The 15,407-nt window shown below is 42.0% G+C and overlaps 1 protein-coding gene across 1 annotated transcript in view; it reads right to left on the bottom strand.

The window, feature by feature from the left end:
• Positions 1–14,118, bottom strand: part of Chrna7 (cholinergic receptor nicotinic alpha 7 subunit) — a 128,976-nt gene extending 114,858 nt beyond the window's left edge. Inside the window, exons 1-2 of the mRNA XM_021167658.3 lie at positions 14,036–14,118; positions 13,722–13,861 (exon numbers count right to left, since the gene is read on the bottom strand). Of these exons, the coding sequence (XP_021023317.1) occupies positions 13,722–13,861; positions 14,036–14,090 (195 nt within the window). The 5' untranslated portion in view covers positions 14,091–14,118. The remainder of the gene's footprint in view (positions 1–13,721; positions 13,862–14,035) is intronic.
• Between the last annotated feature and the right edge of the window lie 1,289 nt (positions 14,119–15,407).

Here is a 15,407-nt window from a genome sequence, read left to right as displayed (position 1 = left end):
CAGAGGCAACCTCTATCCACCCCCTCCCCAATAAACCTCCCATATGAGATCTGTCACACAGGGTGACTTTATGGCATCCGTCGCTTAGATCATAACAATTTTATTATAATTTCAAAAAGAGAATAAAAAGGATCAGAATTATGAGTTAATAACTTCCAAGCAGAAAAAAACAAGACAAAGCAAGCACAAATCTACACATGCGTACACATACATGTTTAAAGAAAACAACAACAAAACAGAACAAAAACAACTTTAAAAACACCTAGAGGAAAATAGGAACAAAGTACCTCCAAGGGTTAACACGGTATTATTCATTCATATGACCTCCGGGAAAGCAGTAGAAATCAGAAACAATGGAGTAACAGTTTAAAAATAGGAAACAGAGGCAGGCTGTGGTAGTGCATGCTTTTAATCCCAGCACTCCGAAGGCAGAGGCAAGCAGATCTCTGTAAATTTGAGGCCAGCCTGGTCTACAAACAGGGACCCAGGACAGCCAGGGCTACACAAGGAAACCCTGTCTTGAAGAGAAACAAACAAGCAAACAAAAAACAGACAGAAAGGAGCAGGCTGATAAGGTTGTTCAGTGGATAAAGATACTTGCCACTACGCCTGACAACCTAAATTCAATCCCTGGGACCAACCTGGTGAAAGGAGAGACCCATCTCTTACAGCTTGTCCTCTGACTTCAACATGTATGCATACATTCATACACATACACCTACCTACATGTGTGGTATACATGCGTACAGAGTAAACTATTGTAACAAAAACCTTTTAAATGTGGTAAACAATCTACCCACTTATATTTGAAAATGAAAGCATTGCGAGTATATTTAGAGACAATGAAGTTATCTTGCCACTCTGAGACCTACACAAAGGAGCCTGAAGAAGAGAAGGTAATGGGTCTCCAAAGGACGTCAAGGGTTCAGTAACAAAAGCAGCCACCAAAATGTAACTGTAGGAGTATATTCAGAAGGATATGTCAGAGGAGCTTGGACACAATCGGGGTCAGAGTTGTGACATGGGAAGGGCTCAAGCGAGGGTAACTGGGAGAGACTGGAGCAGGGAAGTCATCTAACTCTATTCTATTCTAGAGAAGTGTGCTAACATCTGCACAGTGCACAGAAAGAGCTAGGGCCTCCATTAGGCTTCATTAGCCAAGGATTCCTGCTGCAGCCTGTGGGTCACAGAACAAAGAGAATTATATGACTAACAAACTGGGAAAAGATGAGGAAGGAAAAGAGAAGTGAGCACAGAGGGGCCACAGCAAACACTGAAAAGCCGACTTCAACCCAGCTGCTGCGCCCCAGTAAAGAAGAAAAGACAGGTGTTGTCAACTAAACACCATAGAACCCCACCACACATTTCATAAAAGGGACACCATAATGATTTAAATAAAACGATTTTAAGTTATTTCTGAATGCACAAAAAAGAAGAGGGTGAATTATGCAGCGATTCTAGAGTTATATAATAAGGACCAAACAACAGTCTTTATTTTACTACTTGGCCTACTTGCATCCTTTTCAAATTAATGCTGCTTAATATTCATCAAGACGCCATAAATGGTGTTTACTACTTTAATTTTTAAGTATTTCTCTCCTGACCTATAAAAATGAAGAAAAGTCAGACTAAGCTGTCCCAGAATGCCTTGAGCAATGGTGATTGGGGTGATTCCCCCTCCCCTCAACTCAGTCTCTTTTAAATTTGATTTGGCTTGCTGTACAAAGCCTATCTTTCTTTTGTAATTTTAAGAAATGTCACTTATAGAAGCATTATTAGGTCAGCTTTCCAGTTCTGCATGTAATGAGCTAGGAATTCACCATTGTGTCCTAACAAGAAGTAAAAAGCTGAACAGACTAAAAATGAACCATTTCTTGCCTACTTTGTAGGAGAGGGGAGAACTTAGGACACATAGCTGCGCTGAAGGTCAGACAGACAAGGAGTCACAGCTACCCAGAGCAGACTCAGAGCAAAGGAGAATGGGACAGGAAAACCTGGCTATCACTGAGTTACTAAAGACTCGGTGCAGATAACTCTGACAGTTAAAAATTTCACAGGAATCCCATAACAGTGGGAGAATTACTGCCAGAAGCCTGACAAGGATCTCCAGGAAAGATACAGAATCTCTGCCTCTGGCTTCTAGAGGCAGGGGCACTTAGCAAGATACCAGAAATTCTGCAGCTTAACAATGTCTACCCTACAGCAGAATGATACCAGTTCCAGCCAGCCTTTGCCAGTTTGTTCCATCTAATGAGAAAGAAAATGACTGAAATAGTTGGCTCATAGTTTAGGGGCACAGGCTTAGCAAAGCCTGCCACTTGATCACACAGTACAAAGACATACTTCTTCTCTTCCCACACTGCACCATGTCAGCAAAGGATAACTTACTGGAACTCTTCCATCCAGTCCAGTATATCTGGCTGTAGGAAAATATCAGAAAACACACAATAAGACAAAAAAACCACCAACAGATTGGGAAAGGATCTTCACCTATCCTAAATCAGATAAGGGACTAATATCCAATATATATAAAGAACTCAAGAAGGTGGACTCCAGAAAGTCAAATAACCCCATTAAAAAATGGGGCTCAGAACTGAACAAAGAATTCTCACCTGAGGAATACCGAATGGCAGAGAAGCACCTGAAAAAATGTTCAACATCCTTAATCATCAGGGAAATGCAAATCAAAACAACCCTGAGATTCCACCTCACACCAGTCAGAATGGCTAAGATCAAAAATTCAGGTGACAGCAGATGCTGGCGAGGATGTGGAGAAAGAGGAACACTCCTCCATTGTTGGTGGGATTGCAAGCTTGTACAACCACTCTGGAAATCAGTCTGGCGGTTCCTCAGAAAATTGGACATAGTACTACCGGAGGATCCAGCAATACCTCTCCTGGGCATATATCCAGAAGATGTCCCAACCGGTAAAAAGGACACATGCTCCACTATGTTCATAGCAGCCCTATTTATAATAGCCAGAAGCTGGAAAGAACCCAGATGTCCCTCAACAGAGGAATGGATACAGAAATTATGGTACATTTACACAATGGAGTACTACTCAGCTATTAAAAAGAATGAATTTATGAAATTCCTAGCCAAATGGATGGACCTGGAGGGCATCATCTTGAGTGAAGTAACACAATCACAAAAGAACTCACACAATATGTATTCACTGATAAGTGGATATTAGCCCAAAACTTAGGATACCCAAGATATAAGATACAATTTGATAAACGCATGAAACTCAAGAAGAATGAAGACCAAAGTGTGGACACTGTGCACCTTCTTAGAATTGGGAACAAAACACCCAGGGAAGGAGTTACAGAGACAAAGTTCGTAGCTGTGATGAAAGGATGGACCATTTAGAGACTGCCGTATCCAGGGATCCATCCCATAATCAGCTTCTAAACGCTGACACCATTGCATACACTAGCAAGATTTTGCTGAAAGGACCCAAATATAGCTGTCTCTTGTGAGACGATGCCGGGGCCTAGCAAACACAGGAGTGGATGTTCACAGTCAGCTATTGGATGTATCACAGGGCTCCCAATGGAGAAGCTAGAGAAAGTACCCAAGGAGCTAAAGGGATCTGCAACCCTATTGTTGGAACAACATGATGTACTAACCAGAACCCCGGAGCTCTTGTCTCTAGCTGCATATGTATCGAAAGATGGCCTAGTCGGCCATCAATGGAAAGAGAGGCCCATTGGACTTGCAAACTTTATATGCCCCAATATAGGGGAATGCCAGGGCCAAAAGAATGGGAATGGGTGGGTAGGGAAGTGGGGGGCGCTATGGGGGACTTTTGGGATAGCATTGGAAATGTAATTGAGGAAAATATGTAATAAAAATATTAAAAATCAAAAAAAAAGTAAAAAAAAATATTAAAAATCAAAAAAAAAAAAAAAAGGCAAAGGCTGCAACTTGAAGAGTCAGGCATGGCAGGAATGCTGGAGCTGATGTTTTCAAAACCAGAAACTGACAGCTGCTGTTACTATGGAAGACCTAAAAGACAAAGCAGACCCTGTGCAAGAATAGATAGTGACAAACACGAAGGAAAATCCTAAGGAAGACTGCAAGGGCATGCTACAGACCAAAGCCCGGTAAGCAACATGAGGAGTGCTTCCACGGAGTTCCGCAGGAGAGTGTATAAACAACAGACCGCATCCATAGAAACTGTGAGAAAAAATATCAAAAGAATAGTGTTGTAGGTAAGCTAGAAGAATAGCATGTGAATAACAGAAATTAAAATGTATACATTAATCCAAAAAATGTAAGGAATCACTTTGGTCTAAATGCACCAACTACAAGAAATAAAGTAGATGAAAAAGAGAAATCCAACTCTGTATTGTCTATAAGAAACATTATTAAATATGAAAACACAAAGAAGTTGAAAGTAGAAAGAAGAACATATACTGTGGTGATGGTGCATTTAAGACGCATAGGAACACAAGGACTCAAAGCAAGCCATGTTGTCAGGGGTAGAGGCTACAGTTGGATAAGGAAAAGGGAGCCAATGCTTCAAGAAGACACACAATCCTTGATGTGTACCTAACAATCCACCCTGACAGCTGAATGCCTTTGTTATAAAACACACAGATGTGCTTCTCACACTGTCATACACTTGTAATGTTAGCACTGAGGCCAGTCTGGGCTACACAGCAAGACTATGTCTCGTCTCGTCTCTTCTTCCCCCCCCCTCAATATATATATATATATATATATATATATATATATATATATATATATCCCAAAAGGAATAAAAGCATCTGTACTGCAGGCAGAAAATCAGTCAAGGACATAGTTGGATTTGAGATCCTCCATCAGCTGGATACAATCAATCTCTATAGAAGAATTCTTCACCAGATAAATGCATATTCTTAAGATGACATGGAATATTCCGCAAGATAAAGAGCTTTTTAACTGCAACACACTGTAGCACCCTGTGACACAATTAAAAGAACAGCAATTCCACAGTCTGTGCTCAAAATCTACAGTGGAATTAAACTAGAAACCAGTAGCAGAAAGATACCTAACGACACCCCTTACCAGACACACAGAGACTTAAAGACCATGGTTCTATAAATGTCAAAAAACTATATTTTAACTAAATAAAAATAAACGTAACTTTTCAAAACTCCTAAGACAGGACTGAGCCCATGCTTGAAAGGAAATGTATAGCACTGAAGAGCATTTTAAAGGAAGAGATACCTAAAATTAATAATGTTTCTACTTTATGGGGAAGAACAAATTAATAAATCCAAATAATAATTATAAGAGAAATAAATTAATTTGAAAACAGGAAATCAATAGACAAAATTAGCATTACAAACTGGTATTTTGAAAAGATCAATGGAATTGACAAGCCACTAGCTAGAGTAGAAAAAGAAAGAGACCTAGGCGGCCATCAATGGGAGGAGAGGCCCTTAGTCTTGTGAAGATTATATGCCCCAGTACAGGGGAATGTCAGGGCCAGGAAGTGGGAGTGGGTGGGCTGAGGAGCAGGGCAGAGGGGGGGTATAGGGAATTTTCGAGATAGCATTTGAAATGTAAATGAAGAAAATATCTAATAAAACAAAACAAAACAAACAAACAAACAAACAAAAAAAACAGCCGGGCGGTGGTGGCACACGCCTTTAATTCCAGCACTTGGGAGGCAGAGGCAGGAGGATTTCTGAGTTCGAGGCCAGCCTGCTCTACAAAGTGAGTTCCCGGACACCCAGAGCTACACAGAGAAACCCTATCTCGAAAAACCAAAAAACAACAACAACAGAAAAAAAAAAAAAACAAAAAAAAACAAAAAAACAAAGAGAACATGAATTACTACTATCAGAAATGGGAAAAAAAGGCCACTATTCCAACCCTATGACATTAAAATGATATAAACTAATATATGAATAAACAGATGCTCACAAATTTGATAGAGTAAATGAACTGGACCTTTTCTCTTAAAAAAATAATTTGTCAAATTATACACATACAATATACCAATGAGAAAGAAGGGGGGACAAATAGGTTGGTATTTATTAAACAAATTGAATCAATTGCTTTTTTCCAGGAAGAAAAAACACCTACCAGGCTCAGACATTAAGAAAAATACACCAATTCTCTTGTATGTCTTTGAGAAGGCAATGAAGGAATATTTCCTGTAGAATTCTGTGAAGCCAGGTGACTCCTAAGCACAGATATAAAGGTTTCCAACAATGGGACCTTCAGGAAGACTCAGATAATGACAGTGCTTGATACCATACCTAATGGCTTGTGTTATATCCCAAGACTCACACAGTGGAAGGAGAGGATTAATTCCTACAAGCTATCCTCTGACCACCATACGAGCACTGTGGTGCAAGCACACACACACACACACACACACTAAGCAAATAAATGTTAAAAAAAAAAAAAAAAAAAAAAAAAAAAACGATAGGCGCAAACTGAACCTAAACAGTGTAAAATAGAATTGCCATGGGATTTATTCCAAATGTTAGGATGTGGAACACTCACATATGAACTAGTGCGGTCCATCACACCATTCAGCTAAAGAATAGCAATCCCACTAGCATCAATAGATACAAATAAGCCTTTGAAAAATGTTCTGTATTCATTCATGATATAAAAAACAACTAATTAAATTAGAAATTCAGAAGGACTTCCTAAATTAGATAAAGAATGCTAAAAAAAAAAAAAGACAGCAATTTATGACTAATAGTAACAAACTCAAAGCTTCTCTTTCAAGGACAGGAACAAGGCCAAAATGTTTTTCCATTACTCCTTTTCAATAGCATAAGGCACAAAAAGGAAATAATAAAGGTATACACACTGGGAAAGAAAAAATAAGATAGCTTGTGTCTGCAGGCGACATGACTGTCAGGCAATAAAATCCAAAGGAATCAGTAAATAAAATCACAAGAAAACTTTATGTGGATATTGGAAAATTAATTCTGAACTTTATACATAAAAGATCGACCATGTCAGTGACAAGCAATGTTGGGGAGTGATGCATCTCAGCTTCAAGGCTATTGGATTCCTGGTCAAGGGAGTGCTGTCCTGGTGAGAGGACACACAAGCCAGCTGAACAGAACCATGAGACCCAAAAGAAAACTGTATGAACAGTCATGACAAATACTTTTAAATAAATAATATAAAAATGGTTATCTGTGTACCAAAAAGTATATAGACTTTATACCTTTCACAAAAAATAACTCAAAACAGATCAGACCTAAATCAAGGTGAACTGTATACATCCTAGACTAACAAAGAGAAAAAAACCCACTAAAGACATAATTTGTAGAACAGATTTCACAAAAATTAAATTTTTCTGCTGTGTAAAAAACATTGTCTAAATGAACGGGCAAATCAGAGATCATATACATTCCAAATAACATCTGATAAATGAATGTTTTCAAATATATGCAATAATAGGAAAAAGATCTTATTACAACAAGGGATCAAAGATTTTAAGAGACATTAAAGAAAAACAGATGGCAAGGAATCCCATGAAAAGATGTTCCCCATCATATACCGGCAAAATACAAATGAGAGAGTAAAGTACCACCACACAAGTGTTAGAATGAAGAAATCCTGAAACTCCAACAGTACCAGACACTGCTATGGACATAGTAGCAGGGATGCTCACTGACTGCTAATAGGAAGATTTGCCTGAGTATTTATTACAAAATGGAACAAGCCCTGACCATTTAGTCTTGCCAAGTGCTCTTATTGGTATTTTCCAAAGGGAATTAAAAACTTAAGTCTGTAAGAATACAAACACAGGCATCACAGCTGCTTTATTCATAGTTGCCAAAATTTGGGTGCAAAGATGTGCCTCAATAGATGAAATGATAAAGAAGCAGATATAATCACAATGCTCTATTATTCAACAGAAAAGAAACAAGCTAGCAAGTCATTAAAAAGGGGGGTACTTGAAATTCCTGCTACTAAGTGAAAAAAGAAAACACGAAAAGACCACAGAGAGATTCTTCTACTTATATAACATTCTGGAAAATATATTTTTGAGGGGGGGTAGTGTGTACTGTGATATATAGTCTGTGTAGTGTACATTTTGTTGTAGGTGTGTGTATGCGCACATGGAGGCTACAGGTCAACCTCCATGTTATTGCTTTAATGGGCTCTTCCTCTATTTTGGAGACAGGGATCTCTCACTGAACCTGAAGTTCATAGGTTCTGCTAATCTGGCCAGTTAATAAGCTTCAGAGATCTGCCTGTCTTCCTCCCTACACCCCAAGTACTGAGAGATGCCAGACCCAGTTTCTTGTGTGTTTTGGGGACCAGAACCCAAGTCCTCATGCTTGTTTAGCTAGCAGTTAACCAGCTGCTCTAACTCCCCAGCCCCTAGAAAGGAAAATTATACAATATATAATTATACAATATACCAGTGGCTGCAAGGGTTGGAGGTAAAGATATGGAGCAAGAAGGGATCTCAGCTAAGATTTTTAAAGCAATGCCTCAACTCTGTATGTGCTCCAGTGGTAGTCACAAGTGTATCATGATTCATTTCTCCAAGGCCACAATGGTACTGGTGAGAATGTGAAGTGTGACCTGAGAGTGATGCAGACATGTCAACACAGACTCAGCAGGCTTCGCAAATGTCCAACTGTACAGAAAATGCTGATGAGAGGAGGTTTGGGAAGGGAAACAGACCTCTGTACTTGTTGTGAACCTAGAAGTGCTTTTAAAAAAAAAAAAGTCTCAAAATAAATTATAGTAACTATCTGATTTTTCACTTTGGTCAATTCTGCTTGCTTAAACATGCCATATAAGTATGTTTGTATGTTCTTTATTTAGAGTTGCAGCACATCTAGTGAATGAGAAGCACGAAATCTGCTGAATGTTAGTGCAGGACACTAACAGCACTTCAAATAAACCCCAAGCTCTTAGGAACTGGGCTCCACACCATGCCTGCCCTCTACAGGAGCAAACTGAAATATGCCACCAGTCCCACTGTCTCGTGAATAAAGCTTCCAGAAAGCACTATAATCCAAACATCTATAAAATTCTAAAATTCATTCATGCATAATTATGTGATTTGTATTTGTGTATAATTGCACATTGATTCGCATTATTCATTCTAAACATATCACCTTCTGAAGATGGTTTTATAACTGCATATTTATTTTATGCAAGTGAGCACTAAGGATGGCCTTTAGATGCATGGGCCCAGGTAAGTGACCAAGAAGCAGCAGAGGAGAAATATTATAAAAACCAGTGGCAACTTAGAACCCTCCATCTACAAGTTCTCAGAATGATTTCCTATGCATTACCTCATTCTCAGCCCAGTGAAAGTGAAATTAAGAATCACTATTTACCTGAGTAAACATTAGGAATAAGGGGGCACGTCCACCTAACTGACCTTGCATGCACATGAATGCACACATATGATGCTTATAAATAACTATGTACCATGGATGGTATATCCAAAAGGAACCTCCTGAATCTTTCTCCTTCTCCACACTTCCATAGAGACCATGCTGTGCTTGACCCTGGTTAGTTTAAATGTGTCCCCAAATGCCTATACATTAAAATGTTTATTCTTTAATGCTGTAATGTTGTGGTGAGCCTTAGTGACGAGTGTATGAGTCCTGGGGACAGTGTCTTCTAGAATTAATGTCGTTCTCATGGGACTTGGTTAATTCTCAAGAGATTGGATCAATTACCTCAAGGAGCACAAACAACTCAAGGCTGCCCCTGTGCCCAGCCTCTTTCACATGTGCCCCTGTGCCCAGTCTCTTTCGAATGTGCTCACTTGCACTTCTGTTTCTTGCTGAGGTGAAGCAGCATAAAAGCCCTCACTAGAACCTGAGAAGATGCCATGACCATAATCCTGGACTTTCCAGTTTCTGGAACCAGGAACCAAAATAAATCCCTTTCTTATAATTTACAATCTTGGCTATTTTGCTAGAGCAACAGAAAATAAACTAGCAAAGATCTCTGTATCCTTGCCCAAATTTTCTTTCCTCTCTGGCCTGCCCCACATTTTGTATCTTCTAAATATAGATCCTGATACTTCCCGCCCCTGCTGGAAGAAATTTGCCATGTCTTCCCACTCTCTACCAAATGCCTCACCAAGGGGATAGCCAAATAACTAGAACAGACCACAGTGGCTACAGAAAATCCTCTAAAGACCCATGTTTTATCTTTAAAACATATGCACATTTTCTCATTCTAATCTATAATTCATACTTAATAGATTTAATAAAAAGCTACGGTTAGAATGTTTCCATTTCTAGGAAAATGGGCTCTGGCAAGCTAGTCTTAGAGGTTTTCAAAGTCCTGGAATGCTACCTCTTCAAGCAGAGTGTCTGTGGCACTCAGGTAGATCACAAGTCAGTCTCTGAATTCTGTAGCATATTAGAGATATTTTACACACTAGCCCTTACTACCAGAGAAAAATCACATACTTTTTTAGAAGCATACTAGAAGAAAGGTTGTTAAGAACTATATATGGATTGATCAATATTTTTGAACTTCTAATAAAGCATAAATTTCCTAAGAAGTCTTTCAGTCAAACCTGAAGCAAACATCAACTGAGAGCAGTCCATGGAAACACCTAGTTGAAGGCAGGGAGCTAGGACCTTATGGAAACACCTTGCTAAAGGTAGGAGCCAGGATTTCATAGACACACCTTGTTGAAGGAGTGTCTCCTCCCTTACATTTACAATCTCCCTTCCCTCTGTTTCCATTACTTGGGAAAGTCTCCCTACTTTCTCTATCTGGGAAATTCCTATTGAAAATCCAACCTCTTGTTCTTTGAAACCACCCCAGTCACTGTCATTGGAAATAAATTTTCCCTAGTGTGCAATCTGCAGCACTTTGAAAACTATGTCAAATTCCATCACATGTGAAAATCTTAGATTTTCTTCTTAGTCTTAGATCCAATCAGATCGTGTTGCCTCTAGAAGTGAAAGTCCTCTCTTGTTCATCTGTAAACTTTCAGAGCCTAACAAGGCTTACACTGGGAGCCCTATAAACAGAGGTGGAACATGCTGATAGTGCAAACCATCTTGTATGAATAAAATGTACATGTAGCATCATATGCCATCTATGCATCCCTGAAGGCAAGACATTTTGCTGAGAAAGGGGGGGAAGCAATAATAAGTTGTAAGAAATAAACTCTAGACTATGGAATAATAGGTTGAAATGAGCAAAATGATCCCCTAGAGATGAATTTGTAAAGAGATTCCACCACAGGAGAAGACTCATAGACCTCGCGAGAGCTGGTGCCTCTGTCCAGAGTGCTGAGATTTCAGCGAGAAAGACCTGGCTCTGTTTCAAAAAAAAAAAAAACAACAACAAAAAAAAAACCGGGGCAGAGCCAAACGGAATTAGAATACAAATGTTTGCATATTTCCTTGTGCCTGATGTAGAAACCTCCTTCTCACCCAGGAGCTTAGGACATACATATTCAATCAGCTACAGTGTATCCAGTTTAAGTAGATTAAGCTAGCTCTGTTCTACAAAAGTAAGTTACCAAGTCTAAAAAGCTTATGATAGGCAAAGGGCATGCAAAGAAACTCCATTTGAGTTTTCCTTAGCAGACTGCCTGCAATCTTTGGGCATCCTTGGGTAAGTGACCACACCTCTCTAGGAATAGACTTCGTGACCTCTGAATGAAGTCACTACATAATTAAGATGGAGTAAGCTTTCAGCAAATTGTCAGCGTGTGGCAAGAACTTCTCTTTTTTAATCCTCTCAAAACCTGTGAAGTGGATATGATTGTTCTCATTTTACACATGAGAGAGCATGGCTGAGAAAAGTTAAGTAGCTTTCTCAAGGCCACTCCACAAACATGCAGCATTGCCTAGTAGGAAGCTCAGTATGTCTGCAGCTAGATCTGAGGCCAAGGGGAGACGGAGATTTTCTCAAACCTCACTCTCTCCTTGACCTCTGTTCATGACCCTCTTCATATGTTTTTTTTTTCCTAACTGATATGGCAATAACTTAAAGGTTTATAGTTTGTTGTTTTTAATTTTTTAATAGTTGTATAACATAACTAAGTTTTTCCACAGCATTAATCCTAGCTTACAACTTAACTTCTACAGGTCAGCAAGCCTTATTGACATATTAGCCTGAATTCTAAAGAGTCTTTTCGTTTTCAATAAGCTTGCCAGGCCTGCTCTATTTCTTTGCACAAGCTCTACAGCTGACTAGCCCCTATACCATAACGCTTACTACCCAGCCAGAGGCTGCTATGAAACATACAATAAGGCCGGCTTGCCAAAGCAGACCCTGGGCAAGTAGGGACAGAAGTCATCTTACTGTGTGACTTTTATGGAACATGTTAGCCTAGCTACTTTACCCTTCCTTGTATACTTTTTGAAGGAAAATAACTATAATTATGTAGTTGACTTTGAGGAATCTTGACATTATCTTTTTCTTTTCTTACTCCTCATGGATCATGGTGACCAGTGAAGTATGTAGGTGTCCACCATTCTGTTAGCAGGGAAGCCAAACCTCAAGATGTTTATGATACTTCCCAAAGTCAACCACTGAGATACCAGCAAAGCCAGAAGCAATAAGGGCAACGTCTCCACCACTTAACTGAACTGTCCTGTAGGTCTACCCTACCCCAAATGCCCAGGAGCCTTTGCACCTCCTCCCCCTAACTGCCTCCCTCCTCCACTTCTCTCTGAACTATGTTCTGCTCCATGGCAGAAGCTCCTCCTCACTGTCTGTCACTCAGACTCAAAACCAACAAGATTTCTTCTTCTTCTTCCTTTCCTGTAGTCTGTGCTCTGTAAACTTAGAAAACAATCGTCCACGAGGCAGCAGCTGTCTTCTACATCTCTCATGATAAATCTCACACACACACACACACACACACACACACACACACACACACACACTGTGCACACTTAATAAAGTAGGATTCTGACATGGGAAGAGATGCAGATTTAACGGGTAGAGTATGAAGTAAGAAGCCATTCATCCTGAGAACTAACTAGATTAAAAGGAACAGCCTAGGAGTGAGGGCAGGAGTGGGAAGGACCGCCTGCCATGCCACTTTACCAAAGTTCCTTTGGTACCTATTTGCTCACAGTAGTCTCTCCTGATGAGCACAAACATCCCTTTGCTCCAGCCTTACCCACCTAGAGAACAGACACTGGAACACTTTCTAAGTATTGGCATTGTTTGGAAGACTCCACCTATGAAAAATCGTAAAAAGTAGCCCAGCTGGCAGAAGAAAAAACAAGCTGTCACAGATACTGCAGGGGCGTGGCGCCTAAACCCGGTGGCTTGCTGCAAGGGGTCCAGGGGACTGCTACTAGCTGCCTGGAATTCTCCAAAAAGGATCGCCAGGAACTGTCCTCTCCACAAAATAAAACCAATGACCATCCCCCTAATGGAACGCTTCTAAACACCTACAGTCGGCCTTCTCCCCAGACAGATTGGCAGCCGAAAAGCCAGGCCCCCACCAAGGCACTACGCAGTCACTAAAGAGGAAGAAAAGCTTGTAAGTGTCTAAACTATTCCGGGCTCCGGGCGCAGAGCTGCACTAGTTTTCTTTCTAAGGGAGTCTGAAAGTGACCAAGGAAGCCAGTTCCTGCTACTGACTCCCAGCTTAGGACACTTTGGCCGGGAGTTTCTAGCTAAAAGAAGGATGCGACCCAAGTACCCATGAACAGGTGGCTGGGGGTCCTGCCCGAAGCGCAACCTGGTCCGGGACAGGAGAGTGTGTGGCCCGAGCGCCCCGCCAGACTCACCACATCCATGATCTGCAGGAGGCTCAGGGAGAAGTACACGGTGAGCGGCTGCGAGTCGTTGGCCACCGGCCTCTCCAGCGGGTTGTAGTTCTTGACCAGCTCCTTGTACAGCCTCCTCTGGAACTCGCCTTGCAGGGACACTTAGGAAGCAGAGCGCCCAGCGGGCCTCAGCATGGGGCCGCCACCCCGCCCCGAAGCATCTCAGCCCCGCCGCCCAGCCGCAACCCGGGACCACCCGCCCGCCCGCCTGCCCGCCGGAGTCTGCTCCCCGGAGCCCGCCGCGCGGAGTACGGCCGAAGCCGCGCTGCGGTTACCGTGCAGCAGCGCCGCGGCCAGAGCCAGCCAGATGCCTCCCCGCTGGCCGCACATGTCGCCGGAGCCGCCGCCGCCGCCGCCGCCGCCGCCGCGTCCCGCCGTCCGCCGGGGCCGAGCTGCCGCTCCAGCCGCCTCCGCGCCTTTAAAGCGCTGCGCGCGCCCGCCGCCGCCGCGCACCCCCACACGTGACAGCGCGCCCCCGCCTCGCGAGCGCCCTCTGAGCCGCGCAGCTCCGTGGCCGCCCCGGGAACTGCATCCCTGCTCAGCTAGTCGATGGCCTCTGACCCCGAGCTACTTGCTCCTGCTACCAACTGTGCGCTGTACTCACACCAGTAACAGTTTGCAGACCCAGTCCTCCAGGACTCTCTCTGGTGCCAGAATCTGCATCGCAAACTTAGAAGTTTCTCCAGCCAGACAAGGTAGACCACGCAGGAGTAAGCCTGTGTCTTCCCTGCAAGACCTGGTGTTTTCAGCGATCAGCTCCTTCCTGAGACTTTCTATGGAAGAGCTAAACTAGGCAAACACAGGGTGTGATATAACATACTTTATCAGCAGAAAGCCTGACCTAGTCTCACTTTCTTTTAAAACAGATTCAGAAAATTGAAACATTAACTCCAATCCCTTTCTGGAAAGACAAGCCAAAACTTGATTCTGTCGGCCTCTTTGATTCAAAGAATAGTAAATGAGCAAGGAAGGACTGGAGGGAGATTAGCCACAGAGACCCTGGTCTAGAGGTGTCTTCCTTGCTGCCATATTGGGAGGATGGTACTAATGGCAGCAGTCAGAAGTGAGTTAGGCTATCCCATTTGCCCCCGGAAGTACAGAAAACACACCTTGAAGACTACTCTGGATTCCGTTAGCGGAATCCGTCCTCTCTTCCCACAGACTCCATAACACCTGCGTCATCAGACTGTTGCTCCAATGGATTAGAAAGTACAACACTAAAAAAGAGGGACAGGCTTATCAAAAAAAAGTGACTAAACTGGAAGTGGTGGGAAGGGGATAGTAACTCCAGGGGCTTGGTTTGCAGGAGCAGTGGCATGCAATACCCTGGAAATGAGTGTCTTGAAGGATTCCCATGTTGATTACTAGAAGTCTAAAGAGTTGGTATAAGGTTTCAGAGCTGCAGGTTAAGACCAAAGGGGGGGAAACTGTTTTGGGAGAAAGTTCATTTAAAAAAAAAACAAAAAACAGACAACTGACCAGGGCTCCCGTTAAAGGAGACCCAGTATTCCACATGGAAAGGGGACAGCAGGCAGAGGCATCTGGCAAACAGATGGGTGTACGTCTAGCTCCTGGGTACTCCTCATCCTATGTCCAACAGCAGGAACATCACAAAGCAGGCACTTGGTGAAGGAATGAGCTGTAAAG

This window comes from Mus caroli, unplaced genomic scaffold (genome assembly GCF_978045245.1).
Source record: "Mus caroli unplaced genomic scaffold, Mus_caroli_1 scaffold_8, whole genome shotgun sequence".
Classification (NCBI taxonomy): domain Eukaryota; kingdom Metazoa; phylum Chordata; class Mammalia; order Rodentia; family Muridae; genus Mus; species Mus caroli.
This window is presented reverse-complemented; position numbering and strand designations above follow the sequence as displayed.